The sequence below is a fragment of the Staurois parvus genome, unplaced genomic scaffold (genome assembly GCF_062004578.1).
Source record: "Staurois parvus isolate SC_StPar_1 unplaced genomic scaffold, SC_StPar_1.0 ptg000779l, whole genome shotgun sequence".
NCBI classification, from domain to species: domain Eukaryota; kingdom Metazoa; phylum Chordata; class Amphibia; order Anura; family Ranidae; genus Staurois; species Staurois parvus.
Genome location: NW_028318575.1, coordinates 2,807,910 through 2,831,411, shown reverse-complemented (window position 1 = coordinate 2,831,411; position 23,502 = coordinate 2,807,910). Strand labels below are relative to the sequence as shown.

Below are 23,502 nucleotides of genomic sequence, written 5' to 3'. Positions count from 1 at the left end.
GTCCGAGGAGACCGGATATAGTGAATGCGGGGTCCAGGGAGACCGGATATAGTGAATGCGGGGTCCTGGGAGACCAGATATAGTGAATGCAGGGTCCGGGGAGACCAGATATAGTGAATGCAGGGTCTTGGGAGACCAGATATAGTGAATGCAGGGTCCGGGGAGACCAGATATAGGGAATGCAGGGTCCGGGGAGACCAGATATAGTGAATGCAGAGTCCGGAGAGACCAGATATAGTGAATGCAGAGTCCGGAGAGACCAGATAGTGAATGCAGGGTCCAGGGAGACCAGATATAGTGAATGCAGGGTCCGTGGAGACCAGATATAGTGAATGCAGGGTCCGTGGAGACCAGATATAGTGAATGCAGGGTCCGGGGAGACCAGATATAGTGAATGCAGGGTCCGGGGAGAGCAGATATAGTGAATGCAGGGTCCTGGGAGACCAGATATAGTGAATGCAGGGTCTGGGGAGACCAGATATAGTGAATGCAGGGTCCGGGGAGACCGGATATAGTGAATGCAGGGTCCGGGGAGACCGGATATAGTGAATGCGGGGTCCGGGGAGACCGGATATAGTGAATGCAGGGTCCAGGGAGACCGGATATAGTGAATGCGGGGTCCTGGGAGACCAGATATAGTGAATGCAGGGTCTTGGGAGACCAGATATAGTGAATGCAGGGTCCGGGGAGACCAGATATAGGGAATGCAGGGTCCGGGGAGACCAGATATAGTGAATGCAGAGTCCGGAGAGACCAGATATAGTGAATGCAGGGTCCGTGGAGACCAGATATAGTGAATGCAGGGTCCGTGGAGACCAGATATAGTGAATGCAGGGTCCGGGGAGACCAGATATAGTGAATGCAGGGTCCGGGGAGACCAGATATAGTGAATGCAGGGTCCGGGGAGACCAGATATAGTGAATGCAGGGTCCGGGGAGACCAGATATAGTGAATGCGGGGTTCTGGGAGAGCAGATATAGTGAATGCGGGGTTCTGGGAGACCAGATATAGTGAATGCAGGGTCTGAGGAGACCAGATATAGTGAATGCAGGGTCCGGGGAGACCAGATATAGTGAATTCCGGGTCCGGGGAGACCAGATATAGTGAATGCAGGGTCCGGGGAGACCAGATATAGTGAATGCAGGGTCCGGGGAGACCAGATATAGTGAATGCAGGGTCTGGGGAGACCAGATATAGTGAATGCAAGGTCCGTGGAGACCAGATATAGTGAATGCAGGGTCCGTGGAGACCAGATATAGTGAATGCAGGGTCCGGGGAGACCAGATATAGTGAATGCAGGGTCCGGGGAGACCAGATATAGTGAATGCGGGGTTCTGGGAGAGCAGATATAGTGAATGCGGGGTTCTGGGAGACCAGATATAGTGAATGCAGGGTCCGGGGAGACCAGATATAGTGAATGCAGGGTCCGGGGAGACCAGATATAGTGAATGCAGGGTCCGGGGAGACCAGATATAGTGAATGCAGGGTCCGGGGAGACCAGATATAGTGAATGCAGGGTCCGGGGAGACCAGATATAGTGAATGCAGGGTCCAGGGTTTAGAAACACTTTAAATGACAGCTCTGGGTCTTCTGGGACTGCTGACATCACATCCAAGGTGGTGACACCCAACAGCAGTCTCTTTGCTTTTGGATGTCTGCACAAGGGAGACATATAGTAAATAACATCCACATAATAAATTAAGTGCCCTTTTCCAGTGCAACTTTCTAATCAGGGGTGAGTGCCCCTATCCATTGCTGATCAGTGGTGAGTTCCCCCCCTATTTTTGCTAATTAGTGATGAGTACACCATTTTAACTGCTACTTAGCGGTACAGACCCCTTTCCATTGCTGATCACTAGTGAGCACCCCTTTCCATTGCTGATCACTAGTGAGCACCCCTTTCCGTTGTTATCACTGGTTAGTGCCCCTTTCTGTTATTATCACTGGTTAGTGCCCCTTTTCATTTTCTAAACAGTAGTGGGTACTCCTTTTTGTAAGTGACGAGTGAGTGCTCAGTAACATAGGATATCAGAGTTCAGGGGTTACCTTCCTGAAAGAGAAGAAGCTTCACAGATCTGGTGCTATTTGCACCGAGCTCCGTCTCCGCTCCGCTGAGGTTGGCACTAGAAATATACAGATGCTGCTGGGCAGCAAATCATTCCACCAGGAACTGCATGCATGGAGTGGAACTAGAGATTTTTGGGATTGTTGCTAGAAAAAGAGACTAGAAATGGTTGTGTCCATACCTTTATCTACACCAGTGATTGCCAAACTTCAGCCCTTTGCTTGCCTTTATCCAACCCTAGGGGCATTATTCCTTCCACTGATATAAACAATGGAACACTATTCCCGCTATTGACACCAGTGAGGGGTTACTATTCCTCCCGCCAACACCAATGATGGGCCACTATTTCTCCCATTGACACCAATTATGGGTCACCAATATTCCCACTGACACCAATGATAGGGCACTTCTCTTCCTAAGAACACCAATAATGGTGGCATTATTCCTCCTACTAACACATAAGGCACTATTCCTCCCACTGACACCAATGATGGGGCACTATTCCTCCCACTGATACCAATGATGGGGCACTATTCCTCCCACTGACACCAATGATGGGGCACTATTCCTCCCACTGACACCAATGTTGGGGCACTATTCCTTCCACTGAAACCAATGATGGAGCACTATTCCTCTCATTGACACCAATTATGGGTCATCATTACTCCCACTGACACCAAAGATGGGGCACTTTTCCTTCTAAGAACACCAATAATGGATCACTATTCCTTCTACTGACACCAGCAATAGAGCATTATTCCTCCCACTAATAGTAACGATAAGGTACTATTCCTCCCTTTGTCACCAATGATGGGGCACTATTCCTCCCACTGATACCAATGATGGGGCACTATTCCTCCCACTGATACCAATGATGGGCACTATTGATCCCATTGATACCAATGATGGGGCACTATTCCTTGCACTGACACCAATGATGGGGCACTATTCCTCCCACTGACACCAATTATGGGTCACCATTACTACTATTTCTCCCACTGACACTAAAGGTGGGGCGCTATTCCTCCCACTGATACCAATGATGGGGCACTAATTTGCTCACTGACACCAATGATGGGGCACTATTCTGCTCACTGACACCAATGATGGGGCACTATTCCTCCCACTGACACCAATGATAGGTCACTATTCCGCTCATTGACACCAATGATGGGGCGCTATTCCTTCCACTTACACTAATGTAGGGGCGCTATTCCTCCCACTGATACCAATGATGGGGCACTATTCCGCTCACTGACACCAATGATGAGGCGCTGTTCCTCCCACTGACACCAATGATGGTGCGCTATTCCTCCCACTGATACCAATGATGGGGCGCTACTCCTCTTTCTACTGACCACAGGTGATATGTAATTTCTCTACTCCCACTAACCACCAAGCTTGGGTCAATGTTTACCTCCACTGATTTTGGGGCATTTTCTACTCCCACTGGACACAGTCTGACCCCCCTAAAGTCTGAAGGACAGTAAACTGGTCCTTTTAAACTCTTGAGACCCCTTATCTACACCAAAGTCACTGACAATGGTACTATGCTTTTTAGTGACTTATGACTTTTTATACATTCTATGGGACACATTTGTAACATCCCCCCCCCCCCCATCACTTCATTAATTGGGGGAGTAATAGTGAAAGGAATGGCGTAATATACCTTCAGCTTACACAGTCCATCAGACACAGGATCGCAGGTCTGGCAAGCTCCGTCATACAGAATCATTGATTTAAAGTTACTGAAGACCTCGCCATCGTTGGAGACCTGCATACAGAGATGTGGAATGTAAATTGCCTCTCAATAACACATAATCATACATAGTGGAGTTTTACTTCAAACAGCCAAGAACATAATAATAGCTGCAAGCTGTATTTCCAACCATTTAGACTGAAAGAAGTACAGTTAATCTGAAGCCAAATCTTTTTTTTTTAGTTTTGGATAAAATGTAGAAGAATTAGAAGCCCTGTAAAGATTTTTATTGCTGTCTGTGTTCCCCGCAGGAAAGATTCACTCTCTTTGTTTCTCCTGGAAACCATTGTCAATGGGACAGAAACTGATGGGAAAGTCAGCCTAGCATTGCAGACCTTTATTAGTTCTAACAAAACATATGAGAACTTGTTGCTATCGTATAAAATTGCGAAGTCCCAAACTCAAATCTCTTTTGCAAATCATTCACCGCGCTACTAATAATTTGAATAAATCGTATAGAAATCTTCAGGTTGTCAACTAGACAATCCATCAGAACAAAAGGACAACATTAGAACATATCAGGCTCTTGATGTTCTTCACTTTTCACTGGTAATATGCGAATCTCAAAATCCACCCCTCCGTTTCCCTATTGGTCCTTCAAGAGGATGGGAAATCTCAATGTCCAAAAGCAACTTTCAGGAGAATGAAATAAATAAGTGACCTCCTAAACTAAATCCCACCAAAAAGTCACACTTTCTCCCTAGAAAGTACAATATGATAAAATACCTTTTTGTGTAAAATTAAAATAAAATTAAACTTAAAAAAATAAATAAAGATCACCAAATACAATCATAAACTGTCCAATTCAAATGTGTCCAACAAAATCCAAAAGTCCAAGTTCCAGACTTCCATCCAGTAAGAAGGATAATAATCCTAATTTTGTAGTGAAAAATATCTGAATAAAGGAACTTCCAGCTCTTCAATGGCTCTCTAATACAACCAGCAATCAATGGCTGAAAACAATATGTTTCAATCCAACAAAATGGCCGCGGCGACACTTCTGGTTAGCGTGCGTGCGTCTTGACGTCACATCTCTAACGCGTTTCGTCACTTCCGGACTTCATCTGAACTTGGTGTACTGTGCATCTGAAGGGTTTACCTGAGGTACACTAAACAATCCAGACTATAACAAATAGTGTAGATATGGATGCCTGTCAGGGCACTTGGGACTTCTCTAGTTTATCGTCTTAAAGTGATGATAAACCGCAGGAAAGAAAAAAAAAAGTCCCCTGCAAGCCTCTGGCTATTGAGAGGCATTCAAATAAAAGAGCGGCTGGAGAGACATCCGTATCCCTTCAGATGAAGTCCGGAAGTGACGAAACGCGTTAGGGATGTGACGTAAAGACGCACGCACGCTAACCGGAAGTGTCGCCGCAGCCATTTTGTTGGATTGAAACATATTGTTTTCAGCCATTGATTGCTGGTTGTATTAGAAAGCCATTGAAAGAGCTGGAAGTTCCTTTATTCAGATGTTTTTCACTACAAAATTAGGATTATTATCCTTCTTACTGGATGGAAGTCTGGAACTTGGACTTTTGGATTTTGTTGGACACATTTGAATTGGACACTTTATGATTGTATTTGGTGATCTTTATTTTTTTAAGTTTAATTTTATTTTAATTTTACAAAAAAAGGTATTTTATCAGGGCGGACTGACCATTCGAGCACTCGGGCACTGCCCGAGGGCCCGGGGTCAGTAGGGGGCCCCAAGGAATGCCCCTGGTACCTTTTTTATAGGCTTTTTTGAGTGTGGGTAAGGACACAGGGGCCCCATGTTCCCCTATTGCCCAGGGGCCCCTTGAGTTGTCAGTCCGCCCCTGGCCTGCACTCAACTTTCTCAACAAAAGTTGAAACTCGTTTTTTAAAAGGGTATTGTGCATCAGAGCATTGAGGCACTCAAGGAGTTAGGTGAAGGTATTTGCCAGTTCCAGATGGATCCTGTGCTTTATGCTTCCAGTTTAGGTAGTGTTTTGATCTTCCTTTACCCCTCGCCCTCCTGAGGATTTTCCCCCTTTCCTGACCAGGCCATTTTTTGCGTTACGGCGCTGCATTACTTTACCTGACAATTGAGCAGTCGTGCAACGCTGCACCCAAATTAAATTTACGTCCTCTTTTCCCCACAAATTGAGCTTTCTTTTGGTGGTATTTGATTGCCTGTGCGTTTTTTATTTTTCGTGTTATAAAAAAAAAGGCTGACAATTTTGAGAAAAAAACAATATTTTGGACTTTTTGCTATTAAACATGTCCAGTAAAAAAATAAAAAAAATCAAATTTCATCCTAAATTTAGGCCAAAATGTATTCTGCTCCATGTCTTTGCTAAACCAAATCCCAATACGTGTAAATCAATTGGTTTACGTGAAAGTTATAGCGTTAACAAATAGCGTTATATATACTGGGATTTTAAATTTTTCTTAATTTTTACTAGTAATGGCGGCGATCAGCGACTTATAATGGGACTGCGGTGGGTATTCTGACACTGGGGGGAACTGACTTGGATTCTGAACTGATTGTGACACTGGGGGGGAACTGACTTGGTGTCACTGACATCCCCAGTGACACCAATACAGTGATCAGTGCTAAAAAAAACACCTACACTGTACTAATGGCACTGGGCAGGAAGGGGTTAACATGAGGGCCGATCAAAGTGTTAACTGTGTGCTGTTTTACTATGTGCTGTGTGTTGGTGCTTCACTGTAAGTACACTGCTTTGCCTGGTTGTGCTGTGCACAGCCATCCAAAGCAGTGTGCACAAGTTGACAGGGAGGAGAACTGTTCTGTTTACAAACAGTTCTCCTCCCCCCCATGTCAGAGATGCTCAGCAATCACCGGGTGCCGGCGAGTGATCACCATCCAGGATCCGGTGATTGACGAATGGCGGCACGGGTAGGGCGTTCGCGCGCCCCCTACCCAGAAATGCAAATTCACGTATATATACATGATTTTGCGCACCTGTGCCACCCTGTAGCATTATTTCTGCTATAGGGCAAACGGGAAGTGGTTAAACATTCACCATCTGCTGGTTGTTACTCAGCACTGCAGCTCAGGTTTCAGCTGTGCACACATGTACCCTGATCAAGGAAGCTTAATTGGACTGTTGAACATTTAGTCTGTGTCTGAACAACAGGTCAGTCCGTTTGAAAATAAAAATGTAGTATTGCGCTCACAACCTTTCAATCTTATATATCTAGACAAATAAATGTGTATATGATATACATAAATGACTGCATTTGTGAATCTGTAAAAATCAACTCACATAAGCAAAAATAAAAAACACTGAACCGTTAATAAAAAAGAAATAGTAATATAATATAATGATAATGTCCCACAGAGAAATAAGTGACTTTGTGCTGAAAAATCTTCAGTATCTTTAAATAGGTGACTGCTTGTGCCTCCTCCCTTAAGTGAAGATGTGCGCTCACCTCATGAATAGCCTGCAATTAGGCTATTAAAGCTTGCGGTTCACCTCCTTGGAACCTACTTGTTTAGGAACTGCTGTAGATGAGATAACCATGAAATGCGACATGTGTTGTAGAAAAATATCCTCTCACTGGGTGCCACTCCACTGTCTTCTTATTTCCATGCGGTTCTCCATAAATAAGAAAAATCCTGACATGGTGCTTTATCGTTTTTTAAAAAAGCTTTAATGTGAAGCTGACAGGTGGCACTCACATAAATCGTATAGTGGTAGTACAATTATCTCAGACCTCCGCTGACTGTCGGAGCTGTGCGCTCGTGGTCCGATGGCCGGACTGACTCCCTCCGAGTGACGTGAACAGTCCCACCCCTACGCGTTACGCCACCAATCACGTGGCTTCATCAGGGGGATTTGATTGGTCAATCACTCGTGAGCTGTCGGCTTATAAAGCACGGCTCCGCCATTTTGTTGGCTATCTAGTGGGGGCAGCCATTTTCCTATAGACATGTAGTGAATTATTAATATAACTGATAACCCTATACCCATCCCGGAGGGGTACCTGACGTCACTACTCCGCAGTCAGATCGAGGACTAAGAATCCATCACTTTATGGAATGACCCATACCACAGATTAATATTTAAAAAAGATGTACAAATGTTACCAGATTTATGTGACTAATTGAATAATGAATTATAAATTTTAAAAAACTCATTAATTTGATCTATAATGACCAAACCAATGAATATGAAATATCCATATCATACATTTTATACAAATCAAATAGAAATGGCAAATAATAAAAATATTAATTAAATCAATGTTACAAAAAACATTGATAATCAATATGAATAGGATTACAAATATAATAAATGGAAAAAAATATTAAAATAAAATAAAAAATAAAAATAAAAATAATAATAAAAATAAAAATAAAAATGAAAATGAAAATACTTTAATCACAAATATGTAAAACAATCTAAAGTATATATATAGGTTGGAGAGTGTGCCCAGGCCGATATCAGGTGACATGCATGTACAACAACGTGGACAGCAACAGAGAAATGACGCAAATGAGGCGCTCATGGCGATGAACCATTTAGAGATCATCCCCATAGCATCAACATGCATGTCCACGTCCGCACATGCATCCTGAATGGACACGGGACACAGTCCCCAATCTACATATCACTAATAAAACATGCTAAATCAAAATCTTTGTTTAATCCTCCTGGTGCTAAACTACCCAACTCATAAATCCAGAATGATTCTTTTTTACTTATTTCACGTACTAAATTATCCCCTCTCCAGTGTGAGAAATGTTTAGTGATGCCCCAAAATTCAACTTTGTTTGCATCCTGATTATGATGCGTTTTAAAGTGTACTGATAGGTGATGGTATTTGAATCCTATCTCTATATTATGTATGTGTTCCTGCATACGTTCTTTCAAGCTTCTTTTTGTGCGGCCTATATACAAGTAATTACAGGGACATTTTAAAGCATACACCACTCCTATACTGTCACAGGACATGAATTGTTCTATTTTATATTGTTTACCATTCCTTGGATTGATAAAGAACTCTCTATGTTTTGGATTTAAATGTGTTTTCCTGCAGCTGTAACAACGTCCACATTTATAAAATCCAATTCCAGTGAAAAAACTTAAAGTAGTTTTCAAAGTTTGGGGGGGTTCTAACACATTTTTGACTATTCGATCACGGATATTCGGTGCTCTTTTATAAACAAACCTGGGTTGTTGTTTAACTACATCTTTCAAGGTTTTATCAAGTTGGAGTATGTTCCAGTGTTTGTTAATAATTTTCTGAACATCTCTATATTGTCTATTATATGGTAATATTATAGATAATTCTTGTTCTTTAGTTCTAAATTTCTTATTTCCCTCTAGCAATGAAGTTCTATCTATGAGTTCTATTTTACTTCTTTCATCCAGTATCATTTCTTTTTTATAACCCTTATCTACAAACCTTTGGACAAGTATTTGACTTTGTATTCTATAATCTTCAATATTAGTGCAGTTGCGTCGTAACCTATAAAATTGTCCTCTTGGTACATTTTTGATCCATGGTCTGTAATGGCAGCTATTAACTGGGATATATGAATTACGATCAGTTTTTTTGAAATGGTTTTTTGTTATTATCCCTTCATCTGTATTCATTAAAGTAAGATCTAAATAATGTATTATTTCTTTATTGATATTCCAACTCAATACTATATTTTTAACATTCGTGTTCAGATTCTGATAATAATCGATCAGTGATAATGTATCACCTTTCCACAATATTAAGATGTCATCAATGAATCTGCCATATAGTACTATATTGCTATTAACATTAGAGAAAACTGCTTCTTCCTCCCACTTAGCCATGTACAGATTGGCAATACTAGGTGCAAAACGGGCGCCCATGGCAACTCCCCTTATCTGCAAGTAGTATTCACACTTGTACCAAAAGAAGTTATGACTGAGGCAAAATCTGATACATTTGATCAAAAATTTAATTTGTTTCTTAGAAAGAGTAGAATATTTATTCAGGGCCCAGTGTGCTGCCTCCATTGCTCCTGCGTGATCAATTATAGTATAAAGTGAAGAGACGTCTGCTGTGCTTAAAATAAGGTTGTTATTCTTTTCCACTGTCTGCAAAATATTAATCACATGTGTGGTGTCTTTTATATATGCTTTTGTTTTCTCTACTAAGGGTTGAAGAAATTGATCGATATACTGTCCAATTCTCGATAATAACCCATCTATACCATTAACTATAGGTCTCATGGGAGGATCTTCTAAACTTTTATGTATTTTCGGTATAGAATACAAAACTGGTATCTTGCTAACTGAGGGTACTAAGTAATTTGATTCCTTCTCATCCAAAATCTTTCTTTGTTTACCATATAATATTAATTTGCTTAATTCTGTTTTATACAATTTAGTGGGATTGTTAATCAATTTGCAATATGTGTCGGTATCACCCAACATATTGCTCATAGATTTATCATAAAAATCTTTCGATAGTAACACTATTCCCCCCCCTTTGTCCGCTGGTCGCACTACTATATTGTTTCTATCTTGCAAAGATTTAATTCCTTTCTTTATATCGGCTTCGCCTTTGAACGTTTTTATTTTAAGTTCCTCTATGTCTCCCATCACCATTTTCTTAAAGTTATTTATGTGTGAATTATCTTGATTTTTAGGGTTGAATACTGATTTGTTTTTCAAAGTACTGTGTTGTATATTCCCCATGTCCTGATGATCAGTAACAATAGGATTCTGTAAAAAATATTTTTTTTTTTAAATTTAATTTTCTTATGAATTTTTGTACACTTATATACGTTTCAAATTTATTCAATTTATTGGTAGGCGCAAACTTGAGGCCTCTATCCAATGTCTTAATCTCATCACTATTTAATGGGACGCCACTTAAATTGTATATGCCTTCCCCTATGGATCTCTTCTCCTTTTCTTGTTTCCTTTTTCTTCCTCCTCTTTTTCCCCTCTTTCTGGTCTTTCTATATTTTGTGTGGGATTGTAGTCCCATCCTAAAAAAGGATTAGGAGTTGAATTATCCTGTTGTTGATGTTCTAATGGTGAGTAACTGTTATGAACTGGAACATTGTACATTTGATTGTATGGTGGGGGATAACCCTGTGGTTTGTGATTGGGGGATTTATAATAATTGGGTCTATATCCTTGAGTGTGTCTGGGTGGGTGTCCATATGGTCTCCTATATCCACCTCCTCTGTAGCCAGGATTGTAATATGGTCTATAACCAGGGTAGGGGAACAATATGGAAGTATTTACTTATTTGGAAGATAGAAATATAGATATTGAAGCCATTTTTCAGGCTGATGATAAGAATGATATAAATATTCATAATGTATTTAGACGAGCAGGACATCTGATGGAGAAAAAGATTAACACATGGTGGGACATTATAACTATGGAAAAATACATCAAGGAGAAATTAATACCTAGGAAATTGAGATGGGATTTACCCATTGCAGACGGGTTAATGGATGAGGAAGATAAATTAGAGTGGTATAATTTTTTCAGCGAGAAAAGTTTGGAGCTATTGGTATTCCTTAAAAAAAGAAAACAAAGGAAAATGAGGAAAATAGAAACTAATATGAAAGAATTGGTAACCAAGATAGACACCTTTAAAGATCACTCAGATTTTGGGAAATACATGAGTGATCTAAATAAGAGTGTTAAAAATAAAGACCAAGAAAATAAAGGTAAAAAGAAAAGGAAATATCAAAGAGTGGTACAAGATTATAACTTAAAACAAGTGTTTAAATGGCAAAGTAAAGATAATATAGGTACATCATCAGTGGAAAGCACACCCACCAAAATTATGGCAGGAACAGGATCACCAGCCAAAAAAACCATAGGATTTGTCACCCCCAAAAATACTGCCCCTATTCAAAATCATAAAAAAAACCCTACATCGAGGAAAGAGATGGGACCATCTCAATATGCTAATAATTGGAGGCAGTATGATCAATATCCACCCCAGATTAGGGAACCCCAGAGATTCCCCTACCCTGGTTATAGACCATATTACAATCCTGGCTACAGAGGAGGTGGATATAGGAGACCATATGGACACCCACCCAGACACACTCAAGGATATAGACCCAATTATTATAAATCCCCCAATCACAAACCACAGGGTTATCCCCCACCATACAATCAAATGTACAATGTTCCAGTTCATAACAGTTACTCACCATTAGAACATCAACAACAGGATAATTCAACTCCTAATCCTTTTTTAGGATGGGACTACAATCCCACACAAAATATAGAAAGACCAGAAAGAGGGGAAAAAGAGGAGGAAGAAAAAGGAAACAAGAAAAGGAGAAGAGATCCATAGGGGAAGGCATATACAATTTAAGTGGCGTCCCATTAAATAGTGATGAGATTAAGACATTGGATAGAGGCCTCAAGTTTGCGCCTACCAATAAATTGAATAAATTTGAAACGTATATAAGTGTACAAAAATTCATAAGAAAATTAAATTTAAAAAAAAAAAAAATATTTTTTACAGAATCCTATTGTTACTGATCATCAGGACATGGGGAATATACAACACAGTACTTTGAAAAACAAATCAGTATTCAACCCTAAAAATCAAGATAATTCACACATAAATAACTTTAAGAAAATGGTGATGGGAGACATAGAGGAACTTAAAATAAAAACGTTCAAAGGCGAAGCCGATATAAAGAAAGGAATTAAATCTTTGCAAGATAGAAACAATATAGTAGTGCGACCAGCGGACAAAGGGGGGGGAATAGTGTTACTATCGAAAGATTTTTATGATAAATCTATGAGCAATATGTTGGGTGATACCGACACATATTGCAAATTGATTAACAATCCCACTAAATTGTATAAAACAGAATTAAGCAAATTAATATTATATGGTAAACATAGAAAGATTTTGGATGAGAAGGAATCAAATTACTTAGTACCCTCAGTTAGCAAGATACCAGTTTTGTATTCTATACCGAAAATACATAAAAGTTTAGAAGATCCTCCCATGAGACCTATAGTTAATGGTATAGATGGGTTATTATCGAGAATTGGACAGTATATCGATCAATTTCTTCAACCCTTAGTAGAGAAAACAAAAGCATATATAAAAGACACCACACATGTGATTAATATTTTGCAGACAGTGGAAAAGAATAACAACCTTATTTTAAGCACAGCAGACGTCTCTTCACTTTATACTATAATTGATCACGCAGGAGCAATGGAGGCAGCACACTGGGCCCTGAATAAATATTCTACTCTTTCTAAGAAACAAATTAAATTTTTGATCAAATGTATCAGATTTTGCCTCAGCCATAACTTCTTTTGGTACAAGTGTGAATACTACTTGCAGATAAGGGGAGTTGCCATGGGCGCCCGTTTTGCACCTAGTATTGCCAATCTGTACATGGCTAAGTGGGAGGAAGAAGCAGTTTTCTCTAATGTTAATAGCAATATAGTACTATATGGCAGATTCATTGATGACATCTTAATATTGTGGAAAGGTGATACATTATCACTGATCGATTATTATCAGAATCTGAACACGAATGTTAAAAATATAGTATTGAGTTGGAATATCAATAAAGAAATAATACATTATTTAGATCTTACTTTAATGAATACAGATGAAGGGATAATAACAAAAAACCATTTCAAAAAAACTGATCGTAATTCATATATCCCAGTTAATAGCTGCCATTACAGACCATGGATCAAAAATGTACCAAGAGGACAATTTTATAGGTTACGACGCAACTGCACTAATATTGAAGATTATAGAATACAAAGTCAAATACTTGTCCAAAGGTTTGTAGATAAGGGTTATAAAAAAGAAATGATACTGGATGAAAGAAGTAAAATAGAACTCATAGATAGAACTTCATTGCTAGAGGGAAATAAGAAATTTAGAACTAAAGAACAAGAATTATCTATAATATTACCATATAATAGACAATATAGAGATGTTCAGAAAATTATTAACAAACACTGGAACATACTCCAACTTGATAAAACCTTGAAAGATGTAGTTAAACAACAACCCAGGTTTGTTTATAAAAGAGCACCGAATATCCGTGATCGAATAGTCAAAAATGTGTTAGAACCCCCCCAAACTTTGAAAACTACTTTAAGTTTTTTCACTGGAATTGGATTTTATAAATGTGGACGTTGTTACAGCTGCAGGAAAACACATTTAAATCCAAAACATAGAGAGTTCTTTATCAATCCAAGGAATGGTAAACAATATAAAATAGAACAATTCATGTCCTGTGACAGTATAGGAGTGGTGTATGCTTTAAAATGTCCCTGTAATTACTTGTATATAGGCCGCACAAAAAGAAGCTTGAAAGAACGTATGCAGGAACACATACATAATATAGAGATAGGATTCAAATACCATCACCTATCAGTACACTTTAAAACGCATCATAATCAGGATGCAAACAAAGTTGAATTTTGGGGCATCACTAAACATTTCTCACACTGGAGAGGGGATAATTTAGTACGTGAAATAAGTAAAAAAGAATCATTCTGGATTTATGAGTTGGGTAGTTTAGCACCAGGAGGATTAAACAAAGATTTTGATTTAGCATGTTTTATTAGTGATATGTAGATTGGGGACTGTGTCCCGTGTCCATTCAGGATGCATGTGCGGACGTGGACATGCATGTTGATGCTATGGGGATGATCTCTAAATGGTTCATCGCCATGAGCGCCTCATTTGCGTCATTTCTCTGTTGCTGTCCACGTTGTTGTACATGCATGTCACCTGATATCGGCCTGGGCACACTCTCCAACCTATATATATACTTTAGATTGTTTTACATATTTGTGATTAAAGTATTTTCATTTTCATTTTTATTTTTATTTTTATTATTATTTTTATTTTTATTTTTTATTTTATTTTAATATTTTTTTCCATTTATTATATTTGTAATCCTATTCATATTGATTATCAATGTTTTTTGTAACATTGATTTAATTAATATTTTTATTATTTGCCATTTCTATTTGATTTGTATAAAATGTATGATATGGATATTTCATATTCATTGGTTTGGTCATTATAGATCAAATTAATGAGTTTTTTAAAATTTATAATTCATTATTCAATTAGTCACATAAATCTGGTAACATTTGTACATCTTTTTTAAATATTAATCTGTGGTATGGGTCATTCCATAAAGTGATGGATTCTTAGTCCTCGATCTGACTGCGGAGTAGTGACGTCAGGTACCCCTCCGGGATGGGTATAGGGTTATCAGTTATATTAATAATTCACTACATGTCTATAGGAAAATGGCTGCCCCCACTAGATAGCCAACAAAATGGCGGAGCCGTGCTTTATAAGCCGACAGCTCACGAGTGATTGACCAATCAAATCCCCCTGATGAAGCCACGTGATTGGTGGCGTAACGCGTAGGGGTGGGACTGTTCACGTCACTCGGAGGGAGTCAGTCCGGCCATCGGACCACGAGCGCACAGCTCCGACAGTCAGCGGAGGTCTGAGATAATTGTACTACCACTATACGATTTATGTGAGTGCCACCTGTCAGCTTCACATTAAAGCTTTTTTAAAAAACGATAAAGCACCATGTCAGGATTTTTCTTATTTATGGAGAACCGCATGGAAATAAGAAGACAGTGGAGTGGCACCCAGTGAGAGGATATTTTTCTACAACACATGTCGCATTTCATGGTTATCTCATCTACAGCAGTTCCTAAACAAGTAGGTTCCAAGGAGGTGAACCGCAAGCTTTAATAGCCTAATTGCAGGCTATTCATGAGGTGAGCGCACATCTTCACTTAAGGGAGGAGGCACAAGCAGTCACCTATTTAAAGATACTGAAGATTTTTCAGCACAAAGTCACTTATTTCTCTGTGGGACATTATCATTATATTATATTACTATTTCTTTTTTATTAACGGTTCAGTGTTTTTTATTTTTGCTTATGTGAGTTGATTTTTACAGATTCACAAATGCAGTCATTTATGTATATCATATACACATTTATTTGTCTAGATATATAAGATTGAAAGGTTGTGAGCGCAATACTACATTTTTATTTTCACGCTTTTTTCACATTGGTAGTTATGTGTTATAAGTTTGCGATCCAACAATAGGAATTTTTTATTACTTGGCTCGCAAGATTTCTTTCAAATAATTGAGGTCAGTCCGTTTGCTCATGCCGTGAATTAGAGGTCCGTTTGTCTCTAACTTCTTACTTATATTATTCTTGTGCATAGTTTGGACTACATTTGTACCCTGTCTGGAACCTGGACTCTGTTTATGCTGTGGCCCCTGGTGACACAGGGGGTCTACAAAACTTTATGATAGGTAGGTTTAAAGCGTCACTAAAGTTCTGTTGTCACTAACTGCAAGCAGGCAGGCAGGCTCTTTATTGCAATACAGATAAGCAATGTCTCTTCTTCAATAAAACATACTTACCTGCCTGTTTGCAGAGTAAACTGAAATGTGCATGCACAGCACAACTTACATCAATCCCTGTGTGCCAGTATGACTGACTCTTGCGCTTGCACAGGAGTGACGTCATCCTGCACCAGCCAATGAAGATGGCCAACCAACTCCAGCCAAAGCTCTAACCAACTCTGGCCCACTCTCTCCTGCAGGAAGTCTGCTTGGAACATCATACATCCCTTTTTGTTAAGCTCCCTGCCCTTTTTCTTCATTTGCCCCTTCCATTCCTCATCCATTTCCCTCTCTTCCCTTTTCGCCTCCCTTTCTTCTTACCTACCCACTCCTTTCGTCATTGCTTGTCCCCCCTCTTTCTCATGCCGTTCCATCTGCACCTTATGGACCTGTTCCCTATTTACTGCCTTCCTCTCTCTTCTTAATACTTCATCTCCTTGTGCTAGATGTCTGGGCCCAAACTGTTTCTTTGTTTTTGTTGGGGATGCAACAGCATGTACTATATACAGTATTGTGTGTTAATATCACTTGACCAGTAGATGGCACTGTACAGTAAGGTTACCAGTTGTGCATATCTGTAAAACTTGTTGGTTTTCTCTCTTCTTCTCTCTCTCTCTCTCTATCACCAGGATGTCTGCTGTTACAGTTTTCTGAAATGTTTTGTATGTTTGCAACTTAAGCTACACAAGTAAACCAAGTTCTGCCTCATCACAAGCTACTAGTGTCTTCTCTAACACATAACCAACAGTTTTTACCATATCAGGACTCCATATGGTCCACTAAGCTACATTAACATTTTGCTATTTAAAAATACCTTGCTGGATCTTTAATTCTCTAACCCAGTGTTTCTCAACATTTATTCAGTAGGTGAACAGTCCCGAGGCACCCTTTAAAATTATAGACAGTCTTGTGGCACCCTATTCTAAAATGTAATGTTTTATATAATGCGACAACATCCACACATGTAGGACACCCAATGCTACAGGTGATTTATTCTTTCAAATCAAATACACTTTTGCACACTGGTACTGACTAGTATTCCAATGTTTCTCTTCTCCCTCAGTTTTTATCCATCACTGAGCTAATGTGACCCCAGCACTGACATAGAGGGTAAGGGGAGGGTCAATCTAGGATGCTGTGCAGGCAGCTGACATACTCTTTATCAACTCATGATGTCATTGGTTTTCAGGACGCCGGTGGCTAGGAGGTCGTAATGGTCCACAATGAAAGCCTGTGGTTTTGTGTAACTAAATGTCAGGCTTCTTCCACCCTCTAGCTAGTATACAAGTTTTGTGCAACTTTTAGACATTTTGCCAAGGTACCCCAGAAGAAAGCTCAAGGCACCCCAGGGTACCTGGGCAACCTGGTTGAGAAAGGCTGCTCTAACCAGATTATATCAATCAGCACTCACACTGTTTGTAAACTGTCATTATTACAGATTCCCCCAAGATAAATTCAATACCTTGACTCTCCACCTTGCAATTGGTTTGTTATCCACTGGTTCCATTCCATCAGCTTGGCTGGCATCTACAGGAATCTGGCAGTCGATGGCTCTGGAATTCCTAAAAGTGGCATCCATTAGCACTGGCTCAAGAAGGATCCATTTGCCACCACTATACTGGGAGTATGGGAAGAATGCAGTATGGTAAAAAATGGTTTAGTCACACATTCATTTAAAGCGGACCTAGACTTTCAAATAGTTTGAGACAAGTCGGTTTCGAATGATACAGCACTAACATTAGTTGTTCAGCAACTGATCTTTTGCCTATGCGTGCTTTGAAATCCCTTCTACAGCACCATGTTCCTGCAAGGAGACCACCATATTAGTAGAGTTGCAAGATATCACTGGGAAGCTCTTTCTGTTCCAAGGCCCCATCCTATAATAATACTATTAATATAGTCCAGTAATCAGAAGCAGGAATGGGTGGAATCTGCCTCTATTAATGTAAAATTTCTGTGAGACGCCTATAAATCTGGAAGAAAAGAGTGTCCCTAGACAGTGCCACCATTGACTAGGAACGCCCCATTGCATCTAACCAGGAATTTTATGCTAAAGGTACATTTTTCTACTGTGCTAATGAATCCCCACTAAACAGACAGGCTTTAGATTTTAAGTGTACTGTAGGTCCACTTTAGCACTTTTACACTGTCATATACTCTTGTGGAGGGTGGCAGAACTCTTCAGAATCTACAGATTTGGTGCCTCTGCGCTACCTCCTGGTCTTTGGCCTACTAAGGCTCACCGTTAAACATGTGGCATCCAATTTGGTGAGCCTACTAATGTACCTCTATTCTCACCCAGGACCCCACCAAGAACGTGTTCAATGGGAATAATAATATTGGGTCCTTTTCGCACCCATCCATATGCACCCTATTTCATATTTTACTTTCTATAAGATGTAGCACCCTCCTAAACAGTTTCCAGGTTAGGTAAATTTAGTTCTGGCTCACTTTAATCAGTGCAGCTGCACGTTCTGGGTTAGGTAAATTTAGTTCTGGCTCACTATAATCAGTGCACCTAGATGTGATTGTTTAATTCTGTTCTGTGTTTCACAGGCTGCAGGGTTGATTTCTCTCCCTGCAATCCAGAATTCTCTGGGTGGTTCTGGAACATAGCTGTGGAATAAGGCACATGGGCAGCATGAATTTATACTGTCTCATCCAACCCCTGTGGGAGACTGTGACAATGGTTGCTGGGAAGGTGTATAAATAGTCTGAGAGCTGGAATAGAGGTGTCTTGTCCCCGAGGAGAAAATCACAGCCTGTTAGCCCTCTAGGCAATTCTGCCATGTGCTTGTAGTTCATCGGGGTCCAAGCTGGGCTAGCTGAGGGGCCTGGTTGCTGAACGTTGCTGGGGCTGACTGAGGGGCCTTTCGTCTGAGGATCTAGTCTGATGCCACTGGGAGAAAGTTTATGGAAGATATTGGCAACCAAATATTTGAGACATTAAGTGAGTATAGACCGGTGTGAGAGATCCTAGAGACTGTGGTGTTGCCACCCCTCTGGTGCCATAGAGTCAGCTGTGTGTACAGGGAACAATGTATCTTGAAGAGTTCAGTCCATTAGTTCCTGGTGAGATGACTCTGCTCAGATTGTTCTAAGAGGAAGATTCATATCCTCAAGTTGCAACCACAAAACTCAGTCAATCTTCTACATGTACAAGGACTTAGCTCTATAGAAGGACGTTCAGTGTCTTCACAATTGCTAATGAGAGTTACTAGAATATCCCACAGATACCCTACTCCTAGCCAAGTTCAAGCATCAGAAAAGCATACCCCTAGACTCAGGACTGGGACAAGGGGTGGGCAGGAGGGTTGGCTGTCCTGCGGACTGTAGTGAGTGATTGGATGATTTAGGGCAGTGGTTCTCAACCTGTGGGTCGCGACCCCTTTGGGGGTCGAACAGGGGTGGACTGAAAACTCATGGTGCCCCCGGGCAATAGGGGATCATGGGGCCCCTGTGTCCTTGCCCAAACTCAAAAAAGTCTATGAAAAACGTAGCAGGGGCATCTCATGGGGCCCGCTATTGACCCCGGGCCCTCGGGCGGTGCTCGAGTTTTTAAATGGTCAGTCCGCCCCTGGGGTCGCCTAAGACCATCGGAAAACACATATTTCCGATGTGTAAAGAGCAGCTACTGTGTAGAAAGCAGCTGCTGTGTTGAAAGCAGCTACTCTGTTCAAAGCAGCTACTGTGTTGAAAGCAGCAGTATTGGAGGTAAAACGACATTCATGAATTATAATTACTGGGTGAATAATTTTATGGTCGGGGGTCACCACAACATGAGGAACTGTATTAAAGGGTTGCGGCATAAGGTTGAGAACCACTGATTTAGGGGATTTGTGTTGAGAGGGGGGATGGGGGAAGAGCATTTATACTAGGAAGGAGGATTTGGGTGGATTATGCTAGAAAAGGTGATATATTTGAAGGGGGTGGGGATTTGTGCTAGGAGGGGAATTTTTTTTTTGAGGGGGGATATGTGCTAGTAGAGATGATTGTGAGTATTTGCGATAGGAGTGGAAATTCAGGGGGAGGGGGGAATTTGTGCTAGTATGGGGGATTGGGGGAGGGGAATTTCTACTCGGAGGAGAGATTTGAAGTGTGTGTGTGGGTGGGAGGAGTTTGCGCTATGGAATTTTGAGGGGTAGAGGATTTGAGCTAGGAGGAAGAATTTTCTTTTTTTTGGGGGGGGGGGGGTTTGTGCTTAAGACATATGAGGAGATAGGATTTGAGCTTGGGGGGAGAATGAGGGGGCAAATATTTATGCTGGGAGGGGGGCAATTCTGGGAAAAGACCAAAGGGACCTTTAATACTGCAGGCTCCTTTGGGGGTACCGCTATACAAGCAACTCAATTTGACTAACTACAGTGCCTGAGATATTTGTCATGACATTTGAAGGCATATGTTGGTAAACTAAAGGGTTATTTGAAATATCTACTTGAAGCCAATATCATAAAAGTCAAAGAACAATGTGAAAAGTGCTGCTAACAACAACCAACCAGAAATAAAGTGCTTTAAACTGAAAAATATGGTTGCCATGACTTATAGGTCCTTAAATCTCTAGCAACACAATTGCTACTCCACAAACGGCTACATACCTGTTGTTTAGTAAATTCACATTTAAGGCTGGCCGATTCTTTAAATCCTGTCCCAAAGACCCGCACGAAGGTGCAGTCATACCTCCGAATGTCACAGAGTCCAGAATTTTCAAGCTCAGAGATTTCAGGAACCTGGTCTTTACAAAGTAAAAGAAGACAACGTATTATTTGAACTAAGTCTCCACTCTGCATAACCAGGACATTTAGTTTCAGCACCAGTAGACACCAGTAAACTTAAAATGGTTGCAAACTCTCACATATACCCAGAGAAGTGACTGGCCTCAAGTGATACAGAGATGAAACATATCCTCCTACATAAGTTGTACCTGTTTATCTGAGTTTTCTCGTTTTTGCATCCATTCAAAATGCTGAATTTACAAAGCTTGTCTGAGACTTCAGAAAAAAGGGGACGGACAGCTGAAATTTCACACTGCAGAACTCAGTCCAAACAGTTCACAGGAACAGAGTTTAGGTTGTCAATCTATTGGAGGTCCCTCTCCTGTCACCATTTTTCTCTTGGTGTCAGGAAAACGTGTCAGACATATGTACCTGTTTATCTGCACCATCTCTCCTCTATATCCATTCAAAGTGCTGAATTTATAACGCTTGTCAGAGTTCAGAAAAAAAGGGTGGGAGATCAGAAATTACACTCTGCAGAGCTCAGTAAGGAGAGCTCTGAGAGATGATTGGAGGGAAGAGACACACCCCCTTCACACATCTCACAGCAACAGAGCTGAGGCTGTCAATCTTCTGGAAGTCCCTTCCCTGTCACCATTTTTCTCTTGGTGTCATGAAACATGTTGGAAGTGACTCATGCAGATAGCAGAGGAGCAAAGCAGCAGACAGAAATTACACTTAGTGCCCTGGACTGAAACAAGTACACTACAGCGGGATATGTTTTGTTCATATTTCATGTCTGAGGTTTACAACCACTTTAAGGCAAACTGCTCCATATACAGTTATAATATACAATATGTTAGGATGTATTTTGCCTGTCAATTGAGTTTTAATTTTGACTAGCTTCTACAGCGATAAGAGATGAGCGAAGTATTCAAAAATTCGATTCGGCTGATTCGGCGAATTCGAGGAATAAATTCGATTCGAGTCGAATATATTCGCTGCGAATTTAACTTATAAAAAGGGTGTTTCTAGGCTTCAGAGAGCCTTTATATTAGTGCAGAACACTGTACCTTTAATTTAAATGCCCTTGGAGTCTGCTGGGGAAGAGAAATAATACTGTCAGTCAGTATGACATGCAGATGAGTGCCGTCGATCTTAGAATCACCGCACACTTCACTCATTTGGGCAGTCACGGGGCCAAAACCAGAGTGTGGAGCCACAGTGTGGCGGTGGAGGCAGCAGCAATGGGAGGCCATACAGCACCCTATGACAAAATGGAACCCACCAGCAGTGTGAGGAGACCTGAAAGTGGCACATGGCACAGTGTGGCGATGGAGACAGCAGCAATGGGAGGCCGTACAGGGACCCATGAGACACTCTGGACCTGGCAGCAGCATGAGGAGGCGGTACGGGGGCCCATGGCAGATTACGGGCCTGGCAGCAGCAATGGGAGGCCCGTAATCTGCCAGCACCCTATGACAAAATGGAACCCACCAGCAGTGTGAGGAGACCTGAAAGTGGCACATGGCACAGTGTGGCGATGGAGACAGCAGCAATGGGAGGCCGTACAGGGACCCATGAGACACTCTGGACCTGGCAGCAGCATGAGGAGGCGGTACGGGGGCCCATGGCAGATTACGGGCCTGGCAGCAGCAATGGGAGGCCCGTAATCTGCCAGCGCCCTATGACAAAATGGAACCCACCAGCAGTGTGAGGAGACCTGAAAGTGGCACATGGCACAGTGTGGCGATGGAGACAGCAGCAATGGGAGGCCGTACAGGGACCCATGAGACACTCTGGACCTGGCAGCAGCATGAGGAGGCGGTACAGGGGCCCATGGCAGATTACGGGCCTGGCAGCAGCAATGGGAGGCCCGTAATCTGCCAGCACCCTATGACAAAATGGAACCCACCAGCAGTGTGAGGAGACCTGAAAGTGGCACATGGCAGAGTGTGGCGATGGAGACAGCAGCAATGGGAGGCCGTACAGGGACCCATGAGACACTCTGGACCTGGCAGCAGCATGAGGAGGCGGTACGGGGGCCCATGGCAGATTACGGGCCTGGCAGCAGCAATGGGAGGCCCGTAATCTGCCTGCGCCCTATGACAAAATGGAACCCACCAGCAGTGTGAGGAGACCTGAAAGTGGCACATGGCACAGTGTGGCGATGGAGACAGCAGCAATGGGAGGCCGTACAGGGACCCATGAGACACTCTGGACCTGGCAGCAGCATGAGGAGGCGGTACAGGGGCCCATGGCAGATTACGGGCCTGGAAGGAGCAATGGGAGGCCCGTAATCTGCCAGCACCCTATGACAAAATGGAACCCACCAGCAGTGTGAGGAGACCTGAAAGTGGCACATGGCACAGTGTGGCGATGGAGACAGCAGCAATGGGAGGCCGTACAGGGACCCATGAGACACTCTGGACCTGGCAGCAGCATGAGGAGGCGGTACAGGGGCCCATGGCAGATTACGGGCCTGGCAGCAGCAATGGGAGGCCCGTAATCTGCCAGCACCCTATGACAAAATGGAACCCACCAGCAGTGTGAGCAGACCTGAAAGT

General features: G+C 41.6%; 1 protein-coding gene across 2 annotated transcripts in view; it reads right to left on the bottom strand.

Annotated features, from left to right (window-relative positions):
• Nucleotides 1-23,502, bottom strand: part of VWDE (von Willebrand factor D and EGF domains) — a 177,562-nt gene that overhangs the window by 68,291 nt on the left and 85,769 nt on the right. For both annotated transcript variants that reach the window (XM_089654581.1, XM_089654582.1), the window contains exons 13-15: nucleotides 20,819-20,955; nucleotides 17,686-17,841; nucleotides 3,735-3,839 (exon numbers count right to left, since the gene is read on the bottom strand). In XM_089654581.1, coding sequence (XP_089510707.1) covers nucleotides 3,735-3,839; nucleotides 17,686-17,841; nucleotides 20,819-20,955 — 398 coding nt within the window. The remainder of the gene's footprint in view (nucleotides 1-3,734; nucleotides 3,840-17,685; nucleotides 17,842-20,818; nucleotides 20,956-23,502) is intronic.